The sequence below is a fragment of the Bombus fervidus genome, chromosome 7 (genome assembly GCF_041682495.2).
Source record: "Bombus fervidus isolate BK054 chromosome 7, iyBomFerv1, whole genome shotgun sequence".
In the NCBI taxonomy this organism is placed as follows: Eukaryota; Metazoa; Arthropoda; class Insecta; order Hymenoptera; family Apidae; genus Bombus; species Bombus fervidus.
Window position 1 is genome coordinate 6,628,346 of NC_091523.1, and position 24,256 is coordinate 6,652,601.

The 24,256-nt window shown below is 27.9% G+C and overlaps 3 protein-coding genes across 12 annotated transcripts in view; all 3 read right to left on the reverse strand.

Annotated features, from left to right (window-relative positions):
* Positions 1–722: 722 nt before the first annotated feature.
* LOC139989402 (uncharacterized) lies at positions 723–5,579 on the reverse strand. 3 transcript variants are annotated; one of them, XM_072007732.1, is made up of 7 exons: positions 5,331–5,579; positions 4,351–4,683; positions 3,423–4,064; positions 2,424–3,207; positions 2,169–2,223; positions 2,023–2,052; positions 723–1,851 (listed from the first exon to the last, which is right to left on the reverse strand). In XM_072007732.1, the coding sequence occupies exons 2-7, from the start codon at positions 4,665–4,667 to the stop codon at positions 926–928; spliced, it is 2,754 nt and encodes a 917-aa protein (XP_071863833.1). In that variant the 5' UTR covers positions 4,668–4,683; positions 5,331–5,579; the 3' UTR covers positions 723–925. The 3 variants fall into 3 exon arrangements, with proteins under 3 accessions (XP_071863833.1, XP_071863834.1, XP_071863832.1); XM_072007733.1 differs by having other exon boundaries at positions 4,351–4,671; positions 5,331–5,578; XM_072007731.1 differs by having other exon boundaries at positions 4,351–4,671; positions 5,178–5,578.
* Positions 5,580–6,591: 1,012 nt separating this feature from the next.
* Positions 6,592–11,959, reverse strand: LOC139988683 (CLK4-associating serine/arginine rich protein). Of its 2 annotated transcripts, XM_072006364.1 has the most exons (14): positions 11,678–11,956; positions 11,277–11,374; positions 10,810–10,985; positions 10,521–10,736; positions 10,269–10,444; positions 10,081–10,154; positions 9,626–9,967; positions 8,974–9,387; positions 8,799–8,909; positions 8,670–8,718; positions 7,438–7,501; positions 7,261–7,366; positions 6,916–7,176; positions 6,592–6,830 (listed from the first exon to the last, which is right to left on the reverse strand). In XM_072006364.1, exons 1-14 carry the CDS (start codon positions 11,807–11,809, stop codon positions 6,812–6,814), a joined length of 2,238 nt encoding a protein of 745 aa, XP_071862465.1. In that variant the 5' UTR covers positions 11,810–11,956; the 3' UTR covers positions 6,592–6,811. The 2 variants fall into 2 exon arrangements, with proteins under 2 accessions (XP_071862465.1, XP_071862466.1); XM_072006365.1 differs by lacking the exons at positions 6,592–6,830; positions 6,916–7,176 and having other exon boundaries at positions 8,666–8,718; positions 11,678–11,959.
* Positions 11,960–13,999: 2,040 nt separating this feature from the next.
* The window catches only part of LOC139989394 (uncharacterized), a 40,105-nt gene continuing 29,848 nt past the window's right edge, over positions 14,000–24,256 (reverse strand). For all 7 annotated transcript variants that reach the window (XM_072007716.1, XM_072007713.1, XM_072007715.1 and 4 more), the window contains 2 exons: positions 22,933–23,406; positions 14,000–22,779 (listed from right to left, as the gene is read on the reverse strand). In XM_072007716.1, the coding sequence (XP_071863817.1) occupies positions 22,708–22,779; positions 22,933–23,406 (546 nt within the window). In that variant the 3' untranslated portion in view covers positions 14,000–22,707. The remainder of the gene's footprint in view (positions 22,780–22,932; positions 23,407–24,256) is intronic.

Sequence of the window (24,256 nt, forward strand, 5' to 3'; positions counted from 1 at the left end):
GTCTTAAAACATTTGTGGGGACGTCATATTTTAACCTAAAAGTATTTCTACGCTTTTAATTATATTTATTGTCCTTTGTATTTAAAAAGATATAATTCCAAGGAAATATATATATATTATTATTTCTCGATATTAAGTTTTTTCTATGTTTGAGTATATATAAAATGATTTCTAAATTTGTAAAATTTTTTAAAATGGAAAAATCATTAATTTTACATTGTGTTTTAAAATTACAAAATTTGGATATGTATTTAATATATGAAAAATGAAGATAAATAATACAGAACAATTTTTAATTTAAAATGAAACTTGAAATTTTTTGTACATGAAAATAATTTTTCTAATTGATACATATTATAATATGTATAGTAAAACGTTATTTCAATTTTCTTTCTCAATATTGGTCATAGTTGAACAATTTAGTTACATTTATAAAAATGGTTAATAATAAATAATAGAATGAGGCAATAAACCATGATTAATGTAATACATGAAATTCATAATTACCACATATTTGCATTTGATTAGTAATTCAATGATAGCATAAACAGTATTTTTCTTCCACCTGTTTGTATTGTCCCGTAAAATGTTTATTCAACAAAACGTATTACATATAAATGATTTTATAATTTACACCTTAAATATAATGTTATTATATTTTGTCAAGGATATTTATGTATATATGCATTTGATTATTTATGATGTAATGTTCAAATGCAATCTGTATTTCAAATGTATGTTTATTTTAGTAATAATTTTTGGAATAATTTTAACATATGATGCAAAAATTTAATTTTTAAATCAAACGATAAATTCATGCCTTTCTTTCAAAATTTTTGCAAGAATAGACTATAACTTTTTTAATATATTGGTATATTTGATTACATGGTTCTACATTTAGTGTTTGTGCTTTATGCAAATAATTCTAGAATTTTCCACGAAAATTTCCACGCCCGCGATAAGATCTTCCACCTGAATGCTTTCCTCTGTACACATGTTTCATTAGTGAACTTGATCTACCTCTTGGTAATTTCCCTCTTCCATGCCAATCTGTTCCCCTTTGGAATGTATGTTCCAATTCCAATTCTTCTGCAGAATCTTCTAGCATCATTGGACTCTCACCTCGACTATGATCACTTCTGTTTTCATGAAATTCATCACGTCTTTCTAAAGAATGCCTGTAATTAGGTGAGTATCTTTCATGGACATAATGATCTCGTACAGATCCTTTATGACTGGAGAAATTATCTCTGTTTCTTATTGGAGATTCTAATTTCATATTTCTTGAACCATGATCTAAGGAAGATATAGAATCTATACGATGTTTACGATCATCAATTCTTCTAGGAGGTGATACCGTTCTATTCCAAGTTCTTTTTTGAGAAGAATTACTTAAACTCCATCTCAAGTCGTCAGCCTCTCGAAATTTAGGTGTACAATCAAATGTTTCACGCACATTCCAATCTAAACGATCCATAATAGGTCGTTTTTCTTCTTTAACAGCATATTGTAAATCTTGAGGATATACTTGTACTTCAGAATCTACCATAGTAACACTCGCTTGAACAAATTTCGTATTTGTTTCTACTTCGTCAGTTTGACAAATTTTTTGGTGCATTTGTACATTTTGCTTTATGGAAGTTAGATGTTGTCCTTCCTCTTCTGCCCAATAGATTTTGCTTTTGTTCTTTTGTAAAAGAATCGAATTTGACGAGTATACATTTTGTTCACTTTGTATATTCTCCTTCTTTGGATCATAAAAAAATCGTCCTTTCATTTTTAAACGAAGATCTTCAATAGGAAGTTCGCGTAAGGCATGTTCACAGTGACGTAATATTTCTGGTTTGAATCCTATTGTGAAACAGAAACAAAATTACGTAGAATTAATTTACTCATTTCTATATCACTGTACTTGAATTAAGTTGAAAAGAAAATAATGTTAAAAAGTTTATTTAATAATGTTGCTTTACTTAAAGATAAACTGTAGAACCATTATAAGTTGGCAAATTAAACTATTCTTACCTGGATACAAGACTGGCAGACTAGTTGAATCTAAAAAATGTATAAAACGTGAGAAATAAATTAATAATTTTGTTTATTAAACATAAAAATGTTTGAAATATTGTATATATAGCTTTGAATAGTAATTAAATCAAATATATTCGCACCTTTAGCGGAAACAGATGCTTCTAACAGACTGGATAAACTTGTTTTTTCAAATTGCTGTAAAATTAATTCATAAGACAAATATTAATGTTTTCATATAAGATTTAAAAATCTAACTACACACTACATGAAAAGGTACATAAAGATATTACTCATTAATTTCAAAGTAATATTTGTTGTTTTGTGTGTGATAATACAGAATAAAATATATAGCTATATAAAAAAGAATTTTTTGTTATAATATATAACAAAATTACTTTTGTATCTGAGATGACTGGTGGTTCAGGAGTCTTCAATCGTTCTTCTTGTGAGGTATGATATCCATTATAAGAATCCGTAAATCTACGTTCCCTGTAGTTTTGTGAGATTGTGTCCTTAGATTTATTAGAAAATTCAAAATTTTGAATTGGAGATTGACGAGTGGAAGGAATGCCATGAGATGAATTATATGTTTGTATATGTTCCACTGTAGATGCAGCAGATTCATGTTGTGGTGATGAAATTGGTGCTGGAAGAAGAGCTGGTCGATGTGTTGATTGAATAGAACCAGTATTTGGTTGATTATACATTACTGGGCCAGAAACATATTCAGTTTGAGGTAATGAATGTAATGGAACAGAATCAAAATTCATTGGCTGAGATGAATTTTCAAAATTCATGAAAGGTGGACCACCAGTTGTTATATTTGATGACATTGGTGGTGCTAATCCAGTTTGATGCATGTAAGATGGTATTGGCATTGATGGTCTAGATTCTGTTTCTTGCTGATATACATTATTCATTAGAGGTGATATGCCATCCATAGGCGAAGGATGTGTATATCCAGAATTCATGTGTGATGTCATTATAGCTTCATTCCTTAGTTGCCTTGTAAGTTCATTAATAAAGGGAGATCGTTTTCTTCGACGTTCTAATGATCTACTTCGAGTTCGACTTCGACGACGAGGGCTGTAACGTCTACTAATTGGTGAACGGCTGACCTTTCTTCTAAGACGTTCCATACTGCGACTTCGTTGTCGATCACGGGACCGACTTCTTCGGCTTGACAATTTAAATTTTAAAAATTAAAATATTTTATTAATTTAAACCGTTAATAAATTTCACCAGTATAATTTAATAAAAGCAAAAAACCTTTTACATCAAATTTAGATTTTATATGAACTTGTTTTACAAAATAGATTTATATAAGAAACATTCTTTTATATCTACAGTAAAACTTAAGCAGTTATATACGCTTAAAAATAATGTCCTCTCACCGTTCATGTATATTTATACGTCTCCTGTGTCGTTCAGCACTCCATCTTCTATCTGCACTTGTTCTTCGTTCCCAACTAAGTCGTCTAATTGGACTTCTTCGTCGTTCTGGACTGAATCCAAAAGGGCTTCTACGAGTACAATTAAATCTTGGACTTCTTCTTTTGTCAGGACTAAACTTCAGTGGACTTCGATGTCTCTCATTGCTCATCTTGAAAGTACTTCTACAACGTTCTGGACTTAATATTAGGGGAGATTTACGTCGAGGAGAATTTAGTCTAATTCTGTCTGGAGTTCTACGCCGTAATGAGTTTCCTCTTTGACGTTCTATACTTCTACGTCGCTCTCGGCTCCTACGTACATGCATCTGTGCTTGTTCTATATTTTGTCTCTCCGTAATGCTCTGAATGGCTTCAGTTTCTGTACCTGGAGGTACAACATTATCAGAGTCCAACAAATGTTTAATAGCTTTCTCTTTTTCAGCTAGAAGTTTGCTTTCATTATCTCTTTTTGTACGTATTTTGTCCCTCTCTATATCTTTTGTGCTTTTAGAAGGATCGCGACGGATTTCTTCATGTTTCTTTTCTTCTCTCTTCGGCCTTTCACGATTGTAAGATCCTTTGTGATCACGTCGATATCTTTCCCTATAAGTAGGCTTATAATAATTTTTTTCTGGATATTACTAATTATTCAAAGGGAAGAATTTAAATTTTTAAACATAGACTACATTGATTTTATAATGTAACATTAGTTATTAAAATTATGATATGTATAATTATAAATTATAAACTGACTCTATGTGAAAGTTTGTTGCTATTATAATACTTTATAATAATTTATAATTATTACGTAATATTATATAATAAATTCATTTTTATGATATAATAAGAAATAGTTATAACAATATGGATTCTATATGATTAATGCTACCTAGAAGGACGTTTTTGTTCTTGATCCTTAACATGGGTAGTTTTAAATTCAACTTCACGACCTTTTTCTTCATCGCCTTCCCAAGCATCAACAACATCTAAACCTTCCATAAAATCTTCATCATCAAGAAATTCTTGAAGTTCCTCATCTGGTATATCCTTTAAACCTTCAATTGCACGTTGAACATCTTCATTTGTACTTTTTAATGTAGATTCTTTCTTATCAACACTTTGTTTTGTATAAAACTGATCCATTGATTCATTTTGCACATTGTTCTTAACACTTGAATCTTTCATTTTTTTTGCTAAATCACACATTTTTCTGAAAGATCAACTAAACTGTTCAGTTAACTAAAAACACTACAAAATTAACATTTCATATTTTTCATGTCATGATAAGTTTATAACAAATATTCTAAAAATTTGATTTTTGGTTTATGATAAAATTAAGTTGATTCAAATGTTTCCAAAGGACATTATTATGTTATAGTCTTAATTTTAAAGTTTACAATATATCTACTTGTAATGATATGTTTTAGTAAAACATTTATGTAATAGATATATTAAAACGTAATAATTAAAGTAATACAAAATTTTCATTATTAAGTACATTTAATTTCTTTCGAATAATGTACTTAATACAATTATAGGTATTCTTTAATAAATTGAACTTTAAATAATAAACGCATCTCTTAACCTTTCGATGGAATATATAAAATTGACATTAACACTCTCATTACGTAAGTCGTATTATCTTTATTTAAAATCAAAATAATTAAAAAGTCGTATGTTTCTTGATTTTGTAAATGACGCTTATTATACATTTACGTTAAGAACCGAAGTTACAGTTGTTTGCCAAGTAGACTGTTCTAATAGGTAATATACGCACTTATTGTTAATAATACTCAGTACAATTAAGTACACAACACGTGACCTCAATGATAATTACAACGTGTACCAATAATGACATAAATGAATTACATTTAACTTGTCTCTTCTTAAACTCTATTATGTAGAAATATTTGAATCCGAGATATCCGGATCTTGAAAAGTCAACATCTATCTATTCCGCCATATTAGTTACTAACAGATTTGAGGTACGGTGTAAAACAAGGGTATACTCATATGAATTTCAATACCTTAATTAACAATATTAAAATGATACATTATTAGAATAAAGAATTATATTATTGATTTTAATTACTTCATTCTTTTATCAAATTTATATTAATCCCATAATAAGGGTTCATATAAACGCTTTCATTCAATTTGTTCTTTACAAGTACTACCACATGGTCATAAAAACGGGTCTGGTACTCGCTAGGGAAAATCGTCCATCTTTTGAGTCAAAAAATATCAAGATGGACAATAAGAATTGTTCTGCGAGCTAGAGATTTAAGTAGAGTATAAGTATGAATCTGCTCTGTTCGAACAGAAATGACTACTCATTTCTGGTTTGAAATATTCATAGTATCTATGTATGTATATGTGTATACGTATTGCGCATGTACAGAACAAGACCTTTCTTTGACCTCCATCTTGATTTTTTCCACTCAAAAGACGGACGATTTCGTCAATACTTTCGGTATAAGACTGTCCAAATTTGTTTATATGACTATGGCAGTAGTTTACACCTAGATGTAAATACATATACTTACCATATTGAACAAAAAGAGGGAAATGCGCAATTTAAATGATACAAATATTATTAATAAATAATTCTAGTACTTTATTATATTTCCGAGGATTAATAATGTTACTTAAAATATATAAACTTTTCAATTATATCATTTTATTGAAATTGAAGTTATTGTATATATATTCATAAAATTTTAATTGCTAAAATTGTAGCAATTAAATAAAAAACACTTTTATTTAGTATTATAGTGTTAAATACAAACAATTATAAACTTATTAATTTTTAAGAAAAATGAATTTTTGTTATAAAAACTAATACATATATATGTATCTTCCAGTTATATTTACTAAAATTAAAAAATTAGTTTTATGCACTTTTTTTAGAAATTAAAAATATTTTATTAGAATACTTTATATGCTAAAGTAGTTTCATAATATAAATGTTTAAAAAGTGGCCAACATTTTAAAATCAAAGTTATATAAATGAAATTGAAACATATTGAAATTATTACTTAATCTTATTTAGATTTAGATAATAATATTTAGTTGTAACAGAGAGACATAAAGTTCCTGTTGAATAATAATGATAATAATAATAATAAGATATAAATAAACAACTGTATTTATTTTTATAATATAAGATTAAACAATATTAATTAATGGTTGAAGGATAATTGTAAATTATAGTCATATCATGTGTTTTGTATCTTTCTTTATCGCATTTCTTAGAGCATTTATAGCATTTTATGAAAGGAATGCAATACAGGAAGTATCTAATAAAATTTTAAGCCCATCAAATGGAAGATTAACCGCATGCTTTCTCGTCAATAATCGACTAGGCCCCTAAAAGAATAAACGTTAATGAAATGTATTGGAAGACCATCTTAATTTTAATTCAATGTACTGTAAAGAGTATTTGCAATTTTACCGGCTATTTCTTGGACTCAGAGAACGAAGTGGAGAATCTCTGTATCTCCTACGAGATTCACTTCTAAACTTTTCTCGATCATCCCGTCTGTCTCGTTCTCTATCTCTTTCCCGTTCACGATCGTGTTCGAAATCCCTCACATCCCTATCTTTCCTTTCTCGACGGACAATTCGTGGACTACGACCAGGGCTTGGCGTACGCGATACAGAGGAATGTGAATCAGAACTATGACCTTCATAACGATGTCTTCGTTCTCTTTGTCTAAAAATTGTTAAACCAAAATAATAATAATAAGTAATATTAAATTAAAGATAAAGAATATGTAGAATAGAGATAATAGCATACTTTCTACGTAACTTCAAAGACATTTCTCGAATTTCATCTTCTCGATCTTGCCTTTGCTGTTCCATTTTTTCAATTCTAAGTTGCTCGGCTTTTTTATCAGCTTTATCTAAAATATAAATATAATTATATTATACTAAAACTACGTTTGTTATAGAAGTTTTGATAAATTTTACTTACACTGTCTATTTAATAAAGCTTGCATCTTCTTCTTAAGCCGTTCCTGGGGTGTGATCTTCAGTGACTGAAAAATGTAACTCTTAAAAGTCTGTTTACAATTACTACAATTTTTTTCTGATATGTATAGCAAAGTATAAAATATTTCTAAAATTTTAATATAAATTTTGTGACATCAAAGAATATTATCTGTTACACTTTTTTTATTTTATTCGAAATATTTAAACGTTTTGGTACAAGTAGTTCATTAATGATTTTAAATAAATTAAAATTTCGAAGAAATCTTATATTTATATATAGGATGTTCAGAAAACTATTCAATATATATGTGGTACATAGGATACACCATACTGAGTAAAATAATCTTAGTAAATACAGTTCGAAAGGTGAATATTGGTTTCTTAATATTTATAAAGGACGTTCCACATGTTTTCCTTCAATTTTTATAGACAATTGGCATTTTCTCTTGCAGAGTCGCAAACTCACTCTCAAAAATTCCAGATCGCTGTCGAATTATCCAACAAGTATACCGGATTCGGTTACGTAATTCTTCTGTCATTTATCATAATACTAACATAAAAGAGTATTTTTTTCTCCGAAACGGTTGAGCTTTCAACCTATATTTATTAAATTTATTTTAATCAGTATAATGTGTCCTATGTAACATAGAAATATTGAATGGCTTTTTTAACACCCTGTATATGCTATTAAATAGTATAAAGTTTCATATTTTGTGTAAGTTTAAGATATATTACATATATAGTGAAGCTTATATTAAAATTTTAAAAAATTTATTATGCTATTACATATTAAGATATTGATATTAAATATATCCTATACTGAAGACTCTTTTGTATTACTACGTCTACGAAACAAATACATTAAATCATAAAAAATTTAATGTTTTCATTCTGATAACGTCAATAGTAAAAATGAAAATTTCACAGAAATAATTTCTGAGAAACTTCATTAATAGAGCTATTAAATCAAATTCTTCGTGGCTTTCTCCTACTGGACATGAGATTAAGACATTAATGACATTAAGAACCCGAAATGAATTGATTAAATGTGAAATATAAAGAACGTGATTTAAACGTCTTGTATTATCCAACAGAATGAAAACAAGTAGCACTTGTTGAAGTTCTTCGTCGAGAGGGTAGTTATATAAAGAGTATATACTGTCTTTTATTCTCTGTGCTTTAAGTGACTAAGTAAGCGTTATGGTTCTTACTGACTTTGTGTCCGCCACCAGAATTTGTACTTAACCCTGCTTTTGGCTTGTTCCTGAAATATTTAAATTAATTAAAAGACTCCTTAAAGCTAGTTTTAAAATTGTAGCGTAATATAATTAATATTAAATTTACATGTTCGTGATATTAGTAACCGTTAGTTTCGATGCTGCCGGAGTGACTTTTTCTTCGTTATCTGATAATTCTAATTCCAAACTTGATGATTTCCCACGTCGGCCGTAATATCTAATATAATTAAAAAGTAATAAACATATCGAAAGTTTCATATTTATTACAATATATATCCTACCTTGGCAGTGCTGGCACTTTATTTTCGACACTACGAGATCGTTTGCATCTGGATTGACTTCTTGATCTTGATCTAGATCTAGATTGAGATTTAGTTCTGGATCGTGATTTGGATACTGATTTCGATGGAGAATAATGTCTTCGACGATAACTATCTCTTGAGTGACTTCTGTTATGTGATTTAGATCTTGATCTCGATCTTGACTTTGATCTAGATATACTGCTTGAAGATGAACTTCTAGATTTTTTTGGACGAGAGCGGGATCTAGATCTAGACCTTGAAATGGTGCGCGAACGAGATCTAGTAAAACTTCTATATCGAGATCTAGATTCACTTCGAGTTCGTGATCGCCTTGAACGACTTCTTGTTCGCGATCTTGTGATTTTTCTATGTCTCGAACGTGTTCTTCTTGATCTAAAAATTATATATCAATTAGTAGCATAAGTAAATATATAACACACACACACACACACACACACACACACACACACACACACACACACACACACACACACACACACACACACACACACACACACACACACACACACACACTCACTCACTCTCTCTCTCTCTCTCTCTCTCTCTCTCTCTCTCTCTTATACATTATATATACAAATACTCTTATGTATGTAAATATCGATGAACGTACCTGGTTCTCGACGCACTTCGTTTCCTATCACGGTTTCTGTATGATTTAGATTTATTAACAGATCGAGAGCAACTCCTAGATCTTGATTTTGAAAGTTTTCTATTAATTGTACGTTCATTAAGTGTTGGACTGTCTGATCTTCTACGTCTAAGATGAGAGTAATTGACTTTTTTCGAGTTGGAAGAAGTAACATGAGACGAACTTCCATGAGTCTCTTCTTCACCGCCAAAACTTGTAATATAAGTTATTTGTCCAGTGTTTATAGGCGAAACAGATCTCGAGCGAGATTTGGATGAAGATTTTCTATAGGGATTGTATTCAGGACTTTCTCTTGCTGCATAACTAATAAGCAAAATGTAAAATATTATAAATATATTTCTGATAATAAGGACTTAATAAATAAACTTATTACTATAGTAATAAGTGTATTAAAATTATAATATAAAAGTGACTACCTAGGTGGACTCATAACTCGACCAATCATCTTTTTTTCTCTAAATGCACGTCTTTCTCTACGTGATCTTCTACCCTGTGATGTGAATTAATTAAATGTATATATAATAATATAATTAGTAATATATAATTAACAACTTTAATCATATTATATTATCAAAAAATATAATAATTTAATTTTATATTTTACCGAGTACATAGCTTTTTCTTCTTCTTGTTTACGTGCTTGTCTCAATGTTTCAGCTTCTTCAAAATCTTGTGTTAAGAAACTAAAATAATCGGCGCCTAAAAGCCCATATTTTTGAGCTACTAAGTTCATTTCATGCGCTTGTGATGGCTCTATTTGAGATACATCTACACAAATATCTAGAAAGAAAAATTAAATGTTTATAATATATCAGACAAAATACTATAATAATTATTTATAGAATATAAGTTATACCTAGATCTATATCACTGTCTTCATCGTCTGCTTTTTCATCAGATATAACAGTATCCAGTGACTTTACTGTTTCAGTTATTGGTTCTTCTGTTTCATAATTATATCCAATCGCAACACTATTACATGATTTCTTCTTATCCCTAGCAGAATCTAACTTTGTTGATGAACCAAATTGTTCTTCCAAATGTATTTGGTGTAAAAATTTTTCTTCCGTTACTACATTGAAGACTATTATTTATCAAATAATTTTAAATAAAAATAAAATGTAGATTTTAAATAAATCTCCCACCTCCTAAAAATTCGTTTTGAACAATAATACGATAACGTTCATAATTGATATGTCTGTCTTCACTAGTGAGAGCAATATCTACATCAATAGAATCTGGTGCTTCTGGTATCCAATCAAGATGAGCACGTACATCAAATCGGTCAATAAGATTGTCTTCATTTCCTTGCCAGGGCATCCTATCAATATAACATATATTTTGCAGACAGAGTTATTTATTTATATCTTACTACATGATAAAATTTTCAAGTATTCTGTTTTTTAACATAATTCATTAAATGTTCAATTAATTCTTCTGTTTAGTATATAAAATATTTTTTCATGTATAATTCCTATATTCATGTATGATATGAAAATATTACATATTAAATCTAATTTTCATGCCATAATATATCACAATTTTATATATATAATAACACATATACATTTGACAACAGGTGTAATAACAGATTAATAACACAAAGACTTACATATTTGCAGGACTGTCACCAGCAGTAGCAATTGCTGGATCCAAATGTATTTTGCAAGGTCTTCCATGAAGTTGCAAAAATTGAGTAGGATCTGATTTCTAAAGAAAATTTAAATGTGTGTTTCATGTATGATATGTATATTATAATGTATAATGTATACATGCATATAATTGCGCGATAAAAAGTGGAATGTGTAATTTCCTGAAGTTATATCTTTAAGCGACTATTAATAATTATAGAACAGATATAATGTATCTATAATAGACTTAGGAATGAGTTTAAGGTTAACTTAATAATAAGAGGAAAATAAAAATTTTGGTCTCATGAGAAGAGAAATAACGTTAAGTTTCATAATTACAATAAAATTTACATAAAAATCGTTATTTAATTTGTGTTCTTACAATTTTTTCATAATAGTCTCGTCGACGTTCAGCTCTACGACGATAATCTACCAGCATTCCACGAATTTTCTTTTCCTGTTTTCGTGCTTCATGCCACATTCTACCACCTGTCTTTTTTACGGAAAAGCTCATTGTACATATCAAATAATTCACAAACCACTAAATTAAAAAGGAACTTTCATGTTAACACTTTTATATAAGGAATCCAAAAAGTTATTAATTAGACTCTTCCCCTGAGAAGTGGACATATTGCATTTTACAAGCACTATTCTTCATCCAGAAAATATGATTCTACTAGAGAGGCGATTCTAGGTTACCACATTGGTGATAGGTTGGAAATCAGTTAAAATCTCTTTGCACTGTTACTGTTTTGTTATATGTGGTTGCACTTCTTAGAATGCAATATTCAATGCCTACGGTGCAAATTTTAATTACATAATATGTTAAAGTCTTAATTTAAATTAAAATCCTACAAGCATTGGATTATATTATTATAAATTTATTTTATTATATTGAACTATATGTATATAATATACTTTATATAATATTGATGCATATATAAATATAAATATATACATATATAACATAATAATATAATAGTAAAATAGTATATACATGTAATACATGAGATACATACCAAAAAACGTCTGAACGAAGCATAGTGAAGTACATATTTGCTATGACAGATTGATCAAAATTTAAATTTTTAAACTCATTTAAAAACAAAAAAGGTCTTTTTCCTTATAATATTAGAATGAAATGATGTAATGGTAATTTTAGCGACTTTAAACTTCATACGAAAGCAGGCGTTCGCATAGAAGAGATTTTCATTTATTCTGAAAATTAGCTTTTACGCAAGGTATGAAATTTATAACTTCTCTTATCGCAACTGTTTAGCATATTATTTTACTTTTAAGTTATTTGATTTTTAGCAATTCAGCAATTTCAATCCTCTTTTTTATTTTTCTGTAGCGCACATTTGGAGGAAAAGTGTACAAGAAATAGGTTCATGAAAATCGTTAAAAATTGTTGCTCACTCACTTCTACATACATACTTATATGTATAGCCTATTAACTATAATGAGTAATAAATAGATTTAGTTGAGCTGTTTGTCTGGAAGAATTTTCGAAAATACCGTGATTATTCGGGCCATTACAGTATTCTCCTGCTCTAATTTATTTAGATAGATATTACATGTAAATTATATTAAAATTGGTGATGAAATGTTATTTACCTTACATGTACAGTATAGGGTATTTATTGTAATGTTTGCCACGACATTTTAGCTAATCTGATGAAAAAATCTTTCGGGAAAAAGTTAGTCAGTACTTAGAAGTTAGAAAATTGCAGTAAACACTATCAAAAAAAGTTTTTTTTATTCAATAAAAATTCAAGGTTACTTTAACATTTTTAAATGGTATCATATAATTTTTCTTATCGATTATTAAAGATGGCATCTACCGAGACAGATTCAATGATGTCATACATATTTACTTTTCTTCGATAACTTCTTAAGAAAATTATTAAAATATAATGTAAGTTTCCTTGTAAGTATTCACCTACATATGTAAGTACATATGTATCTACTGCATCGTATGTATCTCTTCTACTCTCACCACGTCAATCTTTTGGAAATCGAAAAATGATATTGTTGCAATAATAGGTAGATGTTCTAATATTAATAAGTACAGAATGCATTTATTGTGACAATAAGAAGTAGATTTACATTTAGCTAGAAGGTATTACTGGATAATGTTCTGTTTAATTTACGTGTTAATAAGGGAATTTAATAGGTTGACTTTCTTAACATCTTATTGGAAGAAAGCAAATGTGCATGACACCGATGAATTTATCACAATGAACACAAACAATCATATGTATGTATATCTAGTGTCATTTAAGCACATTATGGTGAATTTCATTTTTTATTGAATAAAAGCCTTTTTAGCTATTTCTATTATTGCAATTTGTTATCGAAACTTATTTGACTTATTTTTATTTAAAACAATTTTTTATCAGATTAACGAAAGGAATTGAAATATCGTGGTGACTGTTACGATGAACACTTTGTATACATATACAAGGTGAATCATAAATGCACGTTCATATTTCATGGTATGAATCTACAATCTACATATGTTTATATGACATATTTTTCTTATTTTCACTCATAGGAATATAAGAATATGCTTCTGTCATTTTGAGGAAAAGAAACTAAAATATTTTGCATATTCCTAATTATTCAAAAGTGTCTTTTTAATTGGTATGAAGTACGAAATTAATAAGAAACAAGATATAAACATATAATATAATGATCAAGATACATTTAGGATTTGAATTCAAAATTACATTTTATTATCTTAATATGGACTAATATAATATTACGATGTACACATTTAATAGCTTACTTATAATTTATAACTTATAATACATCCACAAACATTGATAAAGACAGTCATAATATTTTGTAGCATGTTTCATGACTGATGAAGCTATAGCGCAAGCTTTATTTATGTATAAGATATATTTTATCACTTATCGTATCGACATTACAAATGATTGTGTTTAGATTATCTTACCAATATGATTTCTTTAAGGTAATGTTGTGTCTATCGTTTGCACTGACTTTACCCAATTAGTGATTATTATTAAATTAACATTTCCTCTCTCAAAATTGACTTTCCCCTTTCTATACAAAACTTCCCTTAAAATTAATATTAACTTATATCAAAAGTATATTTATACTAACCTAAATTGGCTATTTTTATGACAATTTATACGTTTTTTCTGTTTCAATATTAACATTAAACTGCTTTAATGAAACATTAATATATTTAAATGTATATGTATGCTCGCTTAATTTAGCTGAAATTGATGCATCAGGCTCATCTGTTCTTTATTGATATAAAGAAAAGGAATACAATAAAATCTAATTACGTTTAAATAACGAATCAAAAATTAATAAACATGAACTTTTATTTCACATGTTTAGAATTTACGTTTTCCATGATATAATTATTAACCATAATACCTTTTACATGTGTAATATTAGCCGATAAGATCTAACTATACTCCGATAAATAAAAACTCGTTGTTTTCTTTTTTACTTTTTACTTTTCACTTACGGATATTTTCGACAAAAATTTAAGTCTTTAATTTTATATAAAATCTATAAATTATTTATCTGTTATTTATTTTCGTTCTTCAACGCGTTTCTTTCTTCCTTTTTTTTTTTTTTTTTTTTGACAATACAAGTAATTTTCGGACATCATCACATTATTTATTGTGAATTAAAAATATTTTTTTCAATTCTTTCGAATATAAACTGTTTGTTTTTCGAACACGTGAATGTTTATTATTTGCTATAGTATGAGCATTTTTATTGGAATATGTTCTACCTACGTAAGTTTATTTGCATAACAATCATTTTAAATTTTAAATCGACGAAACTCTTCATTTATGATGAATAAAAAATGTATAATAAACAAAACAATCTCTTGAATTTTCATTGAATTTTTTTTCTTATACGAATTATTCGATTCAATGTATCGAAGCTCTTTAAACAATTTGTCGAGAAGCGATTACTTTCACGTGTACATTAGAGTAATATGTATACCTAGTAACTCGCGTTGTAAATCATTGCGGTTTCATACATACATATATATATGTATATACTATATGTATACCTATATATTTATATATGCATATGTATATGTCTGTAGTCTTTACTGCACAAGCAGCCATAAGAAATTCCGTATAGTTTAATTTTCTAATTTATAACAGTTCTTTGCGTTGATATAATTCTTTTAAAAATTTTGTTTTTATGTAATTATGTTAAATATATTCTGCGATTAACAGTATGCTATAACATTTTCAATACCGCGTATGTTTCTTATACGTTTAACACATGTTATGCAATGAAATGTGATATTTTGTATTGATATTACACTTTTAGAATTTTCTTTACGAATATGCTTTACAACTTTTCAACGTATAACGAAAGTAAATGCAGGGATACATTCAACTAATAATAACTTCATTAACTTTACTGCTTAAAAAAAAAAAAACGTTCTATCAACAATCACGCAAGGTCAGATCGACAATAATATTATTTTGCGAATGTTATTAAAATATGGCTAAACAGACACATTCAGTCAGGGTGGTTCACGGTGGCTGTATATTTTATTTTATTTTTATCTTTATATCTATCTATCTATCTATCTATATATACACACACACACGTATATATGTATGTATTTATATTTGTATTCATATTTATATTTGCATTCATTTTTATATTTATATTTATATTTATATTTGTATCGATTTCTGCATATATACGTATTTATATGCGTACATATGTATACACGTACATATGCATGTTTTATCTTACCCTTACAATTAGCGTAATGACTAGATAAATTTCGGCCACCCAATATAAACATGTTTGATCCCATATATTTTATTCGTATCATTCCTTTGTTTACCAAATATATGGATAAAAATTTCCATGCCAAAATTCATTTTTTTTTATACATAGAACATTTGTATTCTAAATTTGTGTCAATGTTTCCGGGCGCAGTCTCCACATAACTCAAAAGAACATTATTTTATCGTTTCCCTTTTTCCCGAAAACTTCGTCGATATACGTACAACACTTTGTATAAGGCGCTATTTTCTGGTACGTTTTAGAAATATACGTGTTCATACAATGAATTTGCAGATAAAAAATGATATTAAATATTCCATAAGTAACGAAAAAGCGTTCGGCTAAAAGTAACAAATTTAAATGATGTAAGATTTTTTATATTTTCAAATAATTAAAATGTAAATTATAAAATGACAGGAAAGTACCAAAGATCTAAAAGAAATTTATTTAGAGTTCACTTAGAGTAGATGTTTTATGAACGGTATGTAAAAGAATAAAAAAGAAGTACATAATACTATATGTAAACGATTGTGTTCATTTTATGAACATAAACATCCGAAAGAGTTTGACAGGATTTTTTGATGAAGGGAAACGCGTGTTGTTCAATATTATATGTGTGTATATATTTAATGTGATATGCGATGTGCAACACGCTGCTTACGTCTTTTACAATCGAATATAAACATTCAGAATTTATTTAAGGCTTGCTTTTTCTATAATTCTATGAAAGCACCCATAAGGATTAAATGTATAAATAAATCCTTCATGATATAAAATTTATATCGTTATTGTATCTAGTCGTAAGGACTGTTTTAAAATAGCAATAAAACAACGTATCTGTACGACATGTATAATTAGATATCAGCTATTATGGCAAGTAGATATAAAATAATCTAAAGAAAAAACCGCATACATAGAAAAATAGTACTTGTATAATAATACGCGTATGTTAAATCTATATAATGGAAAGATAGTTTGATTGAAAGTAAACATAATTATAAAAAGTGCAATATATTGAAACTGCAATTGTTGACACGTTGATTATCTCTATCATTTTCCTCATATTATAGAACAAAGCGTTTTTTGTCTTGATATTTATACAAAAAAATTAAAAGAATAATTAAAACACATTCGTGATTTACGCAGTGAAATAAGGTTTTTCCATCAAAAATATTGTAAGAAATGTAACCTTTTCTAAAGATATAGCAAATGTATAAAAAAGTATTGAGAATACGTTAGGACATTAGCAGAAATAATAAAATGTGCATGTGTAAAGTATCATATAAAGAATCTTTTCAATTGAATAATTACAATTTAGGATCAAAAATATAAAAGAAGTAACTGTTATAAATATTATATATGTATTATAATAATGATATTAATGAAATATTACTTATTATTAAGTAATAAACATTCCAAAGTACATTCCAATGTTGTTAGAAAATATTATTTGTTATTTTCGAATCGGTACATTATGCGTAATGAACTATTCTCAACCACCTCATATGTACCTATCTCGTATCAATCAATTAATATTCAACGTGCGAACAATGTGAGTTTTTACTGAACGAAGCAAGAATTAACATCATTTTTTAATTCATATATTTCTAATATGTATCGCTATTCTGTTCACTGTATTAGATCTAAAGTAATTTCCATTTATTTAAAATATCTATATTATGCAGATATGCAGTAAAAACCTTGTGAAGCAAAAGCAATAATGATTTCTGAATGATAATATTGGGTGAATAAATAAATGTAAATTATCTTGCATTAAATAGATTATGAACAGCAGCATTAATCGTCTGCCATCAAAAATAGTATTTCTTGGGAAACGTATCGAGTGGATTTATATTATACAAAATGTATTTGCGTATATTTGTAAGTTCTTTCTAACTTCTTCAATGCAATTCTAAAAAGTGTAAAACATTTCAACTGAAATACGGAATATATAAATAACCAGATATTAATAATTAAAACCAGATTTGTTATCGTACATAGGATTGTATAATTTTGAAATAAACATACAAATATAAAATTATAATTTATATAATATGTCCACTATGAATGCACAGTTGAACTTAAATTGAAGTTCTTGACGACAATAAAAGATTCTGCGAAAATATTCTCCATTAAAAGTAATCTATAGAAAAATAAAATATATATTATTCGTAGGAATTATTATTATTACTAATCTTGTTTTAAAGACCTTTCTTCTCTAGAAAATAAATTTCGAAAAACTTTTACATTTATCCTTGTTTTCGATTAATCATAAATTATCATGGATTCATGTGTTTACGTTCGATATAAAATAAGGAACTGAAAAAAGCGCAATGCAAAATTTAATATATTTTTTGCGATTGAAATTACGCGTTTCGGAGAAAAGATTAATTATATATGTATATATCTTTTCCGAAACGCATAATTTCAACTGTAAAAAAAAAAGATATGAAATTTCGCATTGCGTTTTTTCACACACGCACGTACGTGCGCGCGCGCACACACATAATATATATGTACATATATATATATTTATACACACATATATGTTATATATATATTATATGTGTGTATATAAGAAATATAAATTATATCAGTTTACTGCAAAGTGTACATTGGTGTATGTGGATTTATCATTATAGACTTTTGCTTTAATAAATGAAGCATATTTCCCGACGGAAATGATGACAGTAATTTTGAAGAATCTTTATAGAGCTGAATTATAAGGTATTAGACAAAATGGAAGAAATCAACTTTTTATACCAGTATACTGTTTGATAGAATTGTATTTCTTGAGAGACATATACTTAAATTTAAATAAATTTTAACAAATTTACACAAAACTGTTGCATCATATGTATATAAGCATTTTTATTTGATTTATTAAATTTTTATGCGTTGAGAAACATAATTTCTTTGGTTGCAGCAATGTTCCTATAACTATCTTTAAAAATGTGCTGTATTTTTGTGTGCATTCGACAATATTAAATTGAATTTTTAAATTAAAACGTTGTTTGTCATTCATTTCAAATAGTGTTCCAACGAAAAATTGTCAAATCATTCTATTAGAATTAAGATGGTAGAATTTTCCACTCAGATCCGTTACACAAGCATGCGCATATTTTTATTTACTAAAACATAACTTTTGTATATGTAATAAAACATAAAAAAGTTCAATTCCAGGGCATTATAAATGGCACTGATTAAATGCAGACAAAATAAAATTAGTATAAACTACATTTTTGTACATATTATTTGATATTACAACAAACCGGTTTAAATAGGATTTTTAAAATCATATAATTCTTTAAGCGGCGAAATTATTATCCGTTTCAATTACTTTCTCTCACATTCACTCTTTCCTTTGTAATCGCTTTTCTTTTTGATTTCCTTTCTATATTTGAAAGATGTTCTATCGTGAATTTTTTTTTTTTGTTTATGATAAAACAAAGATTCAATAAATAATAAAATGTATTCTATAACATAGATACTTCAAGGTTGCATCATTTTGTAAAATATATTTATTTTTACGTATATCATCTTTGGAATACACAGAATAGCTATGCAACAAAATAATATTGCTTTAATCATTTTTTAAATATTTTGTTATGGAAAAAAATACTATCGAAAGTTGTAAATATAGTGCTGTATAATCAATTGCAATTCAAATAATTATGAAGAGGAGAAAATAAAAAAAGAAGAGAAAACATTAATATGGTAAAAAATTTAGAAGAATTCTTTTTGCGAGAAGTACGTAATTTTGCACTTAATTTACATTAATCAAAAGGAAATTTAATCGAGAATTTTATTAATAGTATGCAAAAAATGTCGCAGTTGATTTATTTCTTATATTATGAATTTATTAAACGATGGCATATTATTTAGAAAGTCTCTTTTTGAAGCAAATATTAAGTTTTAATCAATCTTGAGGTACCTATATACATACATGAATTATTTTAATTTCTCAATATCTTAATAATAAAGTAACAAAAATGGAAATAAAAGGATCTGGAAGTAGTACTAGATAACAAAAACGAAGAAAAAACAATCCTATTGTACAACAGAAAAAAGAAGATATTTTCCTTGAGATAATAAAAATATAAAAGCAAAAAAATAACGAGGAATCTCTATCATGAATTCGGTATTGTTGTTTACATAAAGACCAAAAGTAATTTAAGCTTTTTTTTTTCGTAATTTCATTTGTAATCTTTTACAAATATTAAGCTTGATATTCTATGAAAGTTTATTTAGAAGACAGAAATTATTATGAATTGAAATTTGATATGCGCAAAAAGGAAAATTATTATTACGTACATATCATGATAAATAGTTAAGAAAATCATGCGATCTGACATATCATATTTAATATAGTTATTTAATGTACTTTGGCATTGAAATTTTATCAAACTTTCATTAGAAATCTTAAGATTTGCATATCGCGTATCTGTCGTTAGTTGAGGTGGAAAGCTTCCAGCAAAAAATTGATGGAACTCAATGGGTGCTGATGCGCGGTATTTACATAGAAGAGAACTCCTCTCCATGTTAATATTATTTAGTTACCATTTGTAAATGTTAATAATTTTTCAGTCGCAATATTACATAAAATCGAGATTAAAACGTCTTTTTCTTTTAAGTTAATTTATATTCAATAAGTAAAGAGTATCTTCTAAATAGTTTAATAAGATCATGTTTCAATCGTGATAACTGTAAATGCTTGTATAATTAATGAGATTGCTCTCGCTTGATTACATTAATTGTGAAAAAATGATGGAGTAATATTGCACCATGTAAGTCGGTTACGACTGACGACATTAAAATATCATCATCCATCAGTAATAAAAATAAGTGCGTTCATTTTTACGCAATATGTTACATACAGATGTTATTTTGTTGATCATATATTTACTCCAATAGCAATTCATAGAGTGTTATGTTCAATTGTTAAACAAAATCTTAAACTTAAAATTTAGAAGTAAAATTCTAAAAATAATTATTCATATTTCCTGTATTATGGTATCGATACACAGAAAAATATTTTTGTATTTCCTAACGTGAAATTTTGTTGTTAAAGTTTTTTTTATCTTACAATAATTATCAAAGCGTAAGTAAATTTAAATTTAGAATACAACATCATGGAAAGACATCTTGTTAAAGTATATTTAGCGTTATAATGTTCGGTATAATAATTTTAACAAAGAAAGAAATACAGAATTTTCGATAATACATATCGATGCCCATACAACGTTGAATATTAAATTTCTTTCTATGTATCAATAATACTTGGTATTAGTAATTCGATTTGATCGAAGTAATTGTTAACAACAACCAAAAGTATTCCTTTATCAAAAAAAAAATATAGTTCTAAAAAAGGTCACTGTAAACAAAAATTTTGTTGATATAATGAAATATTACACGGAGTACTCTTCAGTATAACTACCGTGATATTTATCGCGACACATCGTATTCGAAACATTATGTAGTAGACAATAGATCTTAATATTAGTAAAAATGAAAAAACTAAAGGAATTGCAACTCGCGGATAGAAAAGATTAAATAAACGATGTAATTTAACATGAAGCCAACAAAATATATGAAGGCCCTTCCAGAAACATACTCCGTCGTTAACTATGTAATGTACAGAGAGTTCCAGCCCTGCTCTAAACGGTGGTAAAGAGCTTTGTGCTATGTATAATCGTGTGCACTGCATATTTCGCTTTTCTTATCGCGCATGGAATGCGATTCTCGATGCTGATTTCGCAACATATATTATTTCTGTATTCATTGTGTTTGAATACATGGAATTTAATTACTCAATTTTTTGTCTTCCTCTCTGTATTTGTTTCGCAAAAAGAGCTTCTGTAAATATAAATATCAATCTACTTATCATTTCCTTTTTGTAATAAATTATGTTTTCATAAATATACATTACAAATGTATTATTTAATAAAGATCTGTTGAAAACAAATATACACAATGAATAAAGATATACACAAATGTATACATGTATAAAGTGCAAGCAACACAATTATTGCTCTTTACTTCAAAAGTTACTTACATTACAGTCTTTGAAAATAAGTATACAATAACACCTTTTCCACATATATAGTAAATAATTTTCCCAATAGATAAAATATTCCACTATTCAGTAAGGCGATAGAAAATAAAAACACATTAGACAATGGTGAGGAAGAATCGATGAAAATTCATCAAACGTATTTTCGGTTTGCAACAATTAGTTGTAGTTTCAGCATCTGGATATTATTTTTTAATAGTTGTACGAATACTAGACTGGAAAACAGACATAGAGAATCTCATTCATAAATAAAATGTTTATGTATATATTATGTATATATATATATTTTTTTTTGCTTTATGTAAATATTCAATATATTAATATTTGTCGCAACGTGTTTACGTAAATTTTGTTGCTTTGCTAAGCAGGAGCTGGTGAGAATATACGAATAGAATTTCACAAGAATCGAAACACAAAGCAATTTGCGTAGAATAAATCTGTACAGAGAGTAGAGTATTGAATAATATGGTAGTGGATGGCGGATGTATTGTCTGTTCACTACGCATATCAGCCAGGCAATCAAACGCTTATATGTACACTGGAGATTCCTGGCCAGTTAGTAGCCTAAACATCGACGTGGGCATTGTTTTCATTAATATCTGAAATAAAATATAATTGGTAAGAAGCGTATTATAATAACAATTATTTTAAATACAAATGTAACTTCCAATATACTGCAATAACTTGTAAGTTATGAAAGTGAATGTCTTTGAAGATAGGAATAAATTAAAAAAGAGAAATATGATACATACTTCGCCGACGGATGTGGCAAGAAGATTGACGATCTTCTCGTGGGGCACGGCGACGACGCTTTGATTGTTAATTTCGATAATCCTATGACCCACTCGAACACCTCCTCTTTCAGCGATACCGCCTCTTAGTAGACTACATATTACTCCATTCTGTACACTAAATCCTAACTGATACTTTGTGTCAGGTCTTTTGATTTTGACCTCGACTACTGGCGCGCACGGAACGACAGTTAGCTTGACGACTGTCTGATTTTTGGAATTCTTGATGTAAGTCTGACAAGTGGAGAGAGGCAAGCCAACTAATGAAACACCATTGATGGCTATTATCTGATCACCAATATTTAATTGTCCGCAACGAGCAGCCGCTCCAGCTGGTGCCAAATTTGCAATTACAACTGTCGGTAGCATAGAACCCCATCCAGATTCAACAATAACTACACCCAAAATTTCGCCTTTCGCCTTTGGTACCACAACCTGTAAATGTTCAATAATACAAATTTGTTAATTTCAATCAAAAAATCATAAGTAATTACTATTTTACTTAGTCTCTTTAATGAATAGTCTTTTATGAAATGATAAGTATGATCTATCTAAACGTTAATTTCAATTTGAAAATTATTTTTCATGCATAAATTAGACGGGGCACCCACGCAGGATTTTTTAAGAAAACTTATCTCTGCCAATACTTTTGTTCGTCATTACATATATTAGGTCAATTAATAAAATCGTGCCACTTATTATTTTGCTATTTAGAAACATTTAGTTTCGATATCATTCGCATTTTCTTTAAATGCCAATGAATAGTTCAATCTAAATTTGAAGACTTTTAAATACTTCTTGAGTTAATAAACTTTGTCAATAAAGTTGACAAAGAGTGAATGCAAAGAGAAAAATGTGGCAACGGCGAAAGTTGCCCACGTCTTACACCTAGCCTTCATTTTCTTTAAAATTCTGATCCAGCTACAGAATAATTATTCATCTATATCGACACAATAATTCTTCAGAAATTCTGCTGACCAAGATTAACTGTAACGGATAAACAAGTTTGACCATTGCCATTTTTCATCTATACACTTATTGTTTTCAACTTTCCTATCACATTTGCCATAAATGCTAATAACATTTTTTGTTCCTTGAGAGATGCTCTGAAATGTTCTGATACTCAAAAATGGCCACATTTTAACTCTTCTTTCCGAATAGGTACAATCAAGAAACTATCTGGCGCGAGAGAAAACATTTTTTATAAAACGCGCAAATATTATTCATAGTATTGTTCATACAGTTCGTTGCTGTATTTTTTTTATGATATTGGACGACATTAACA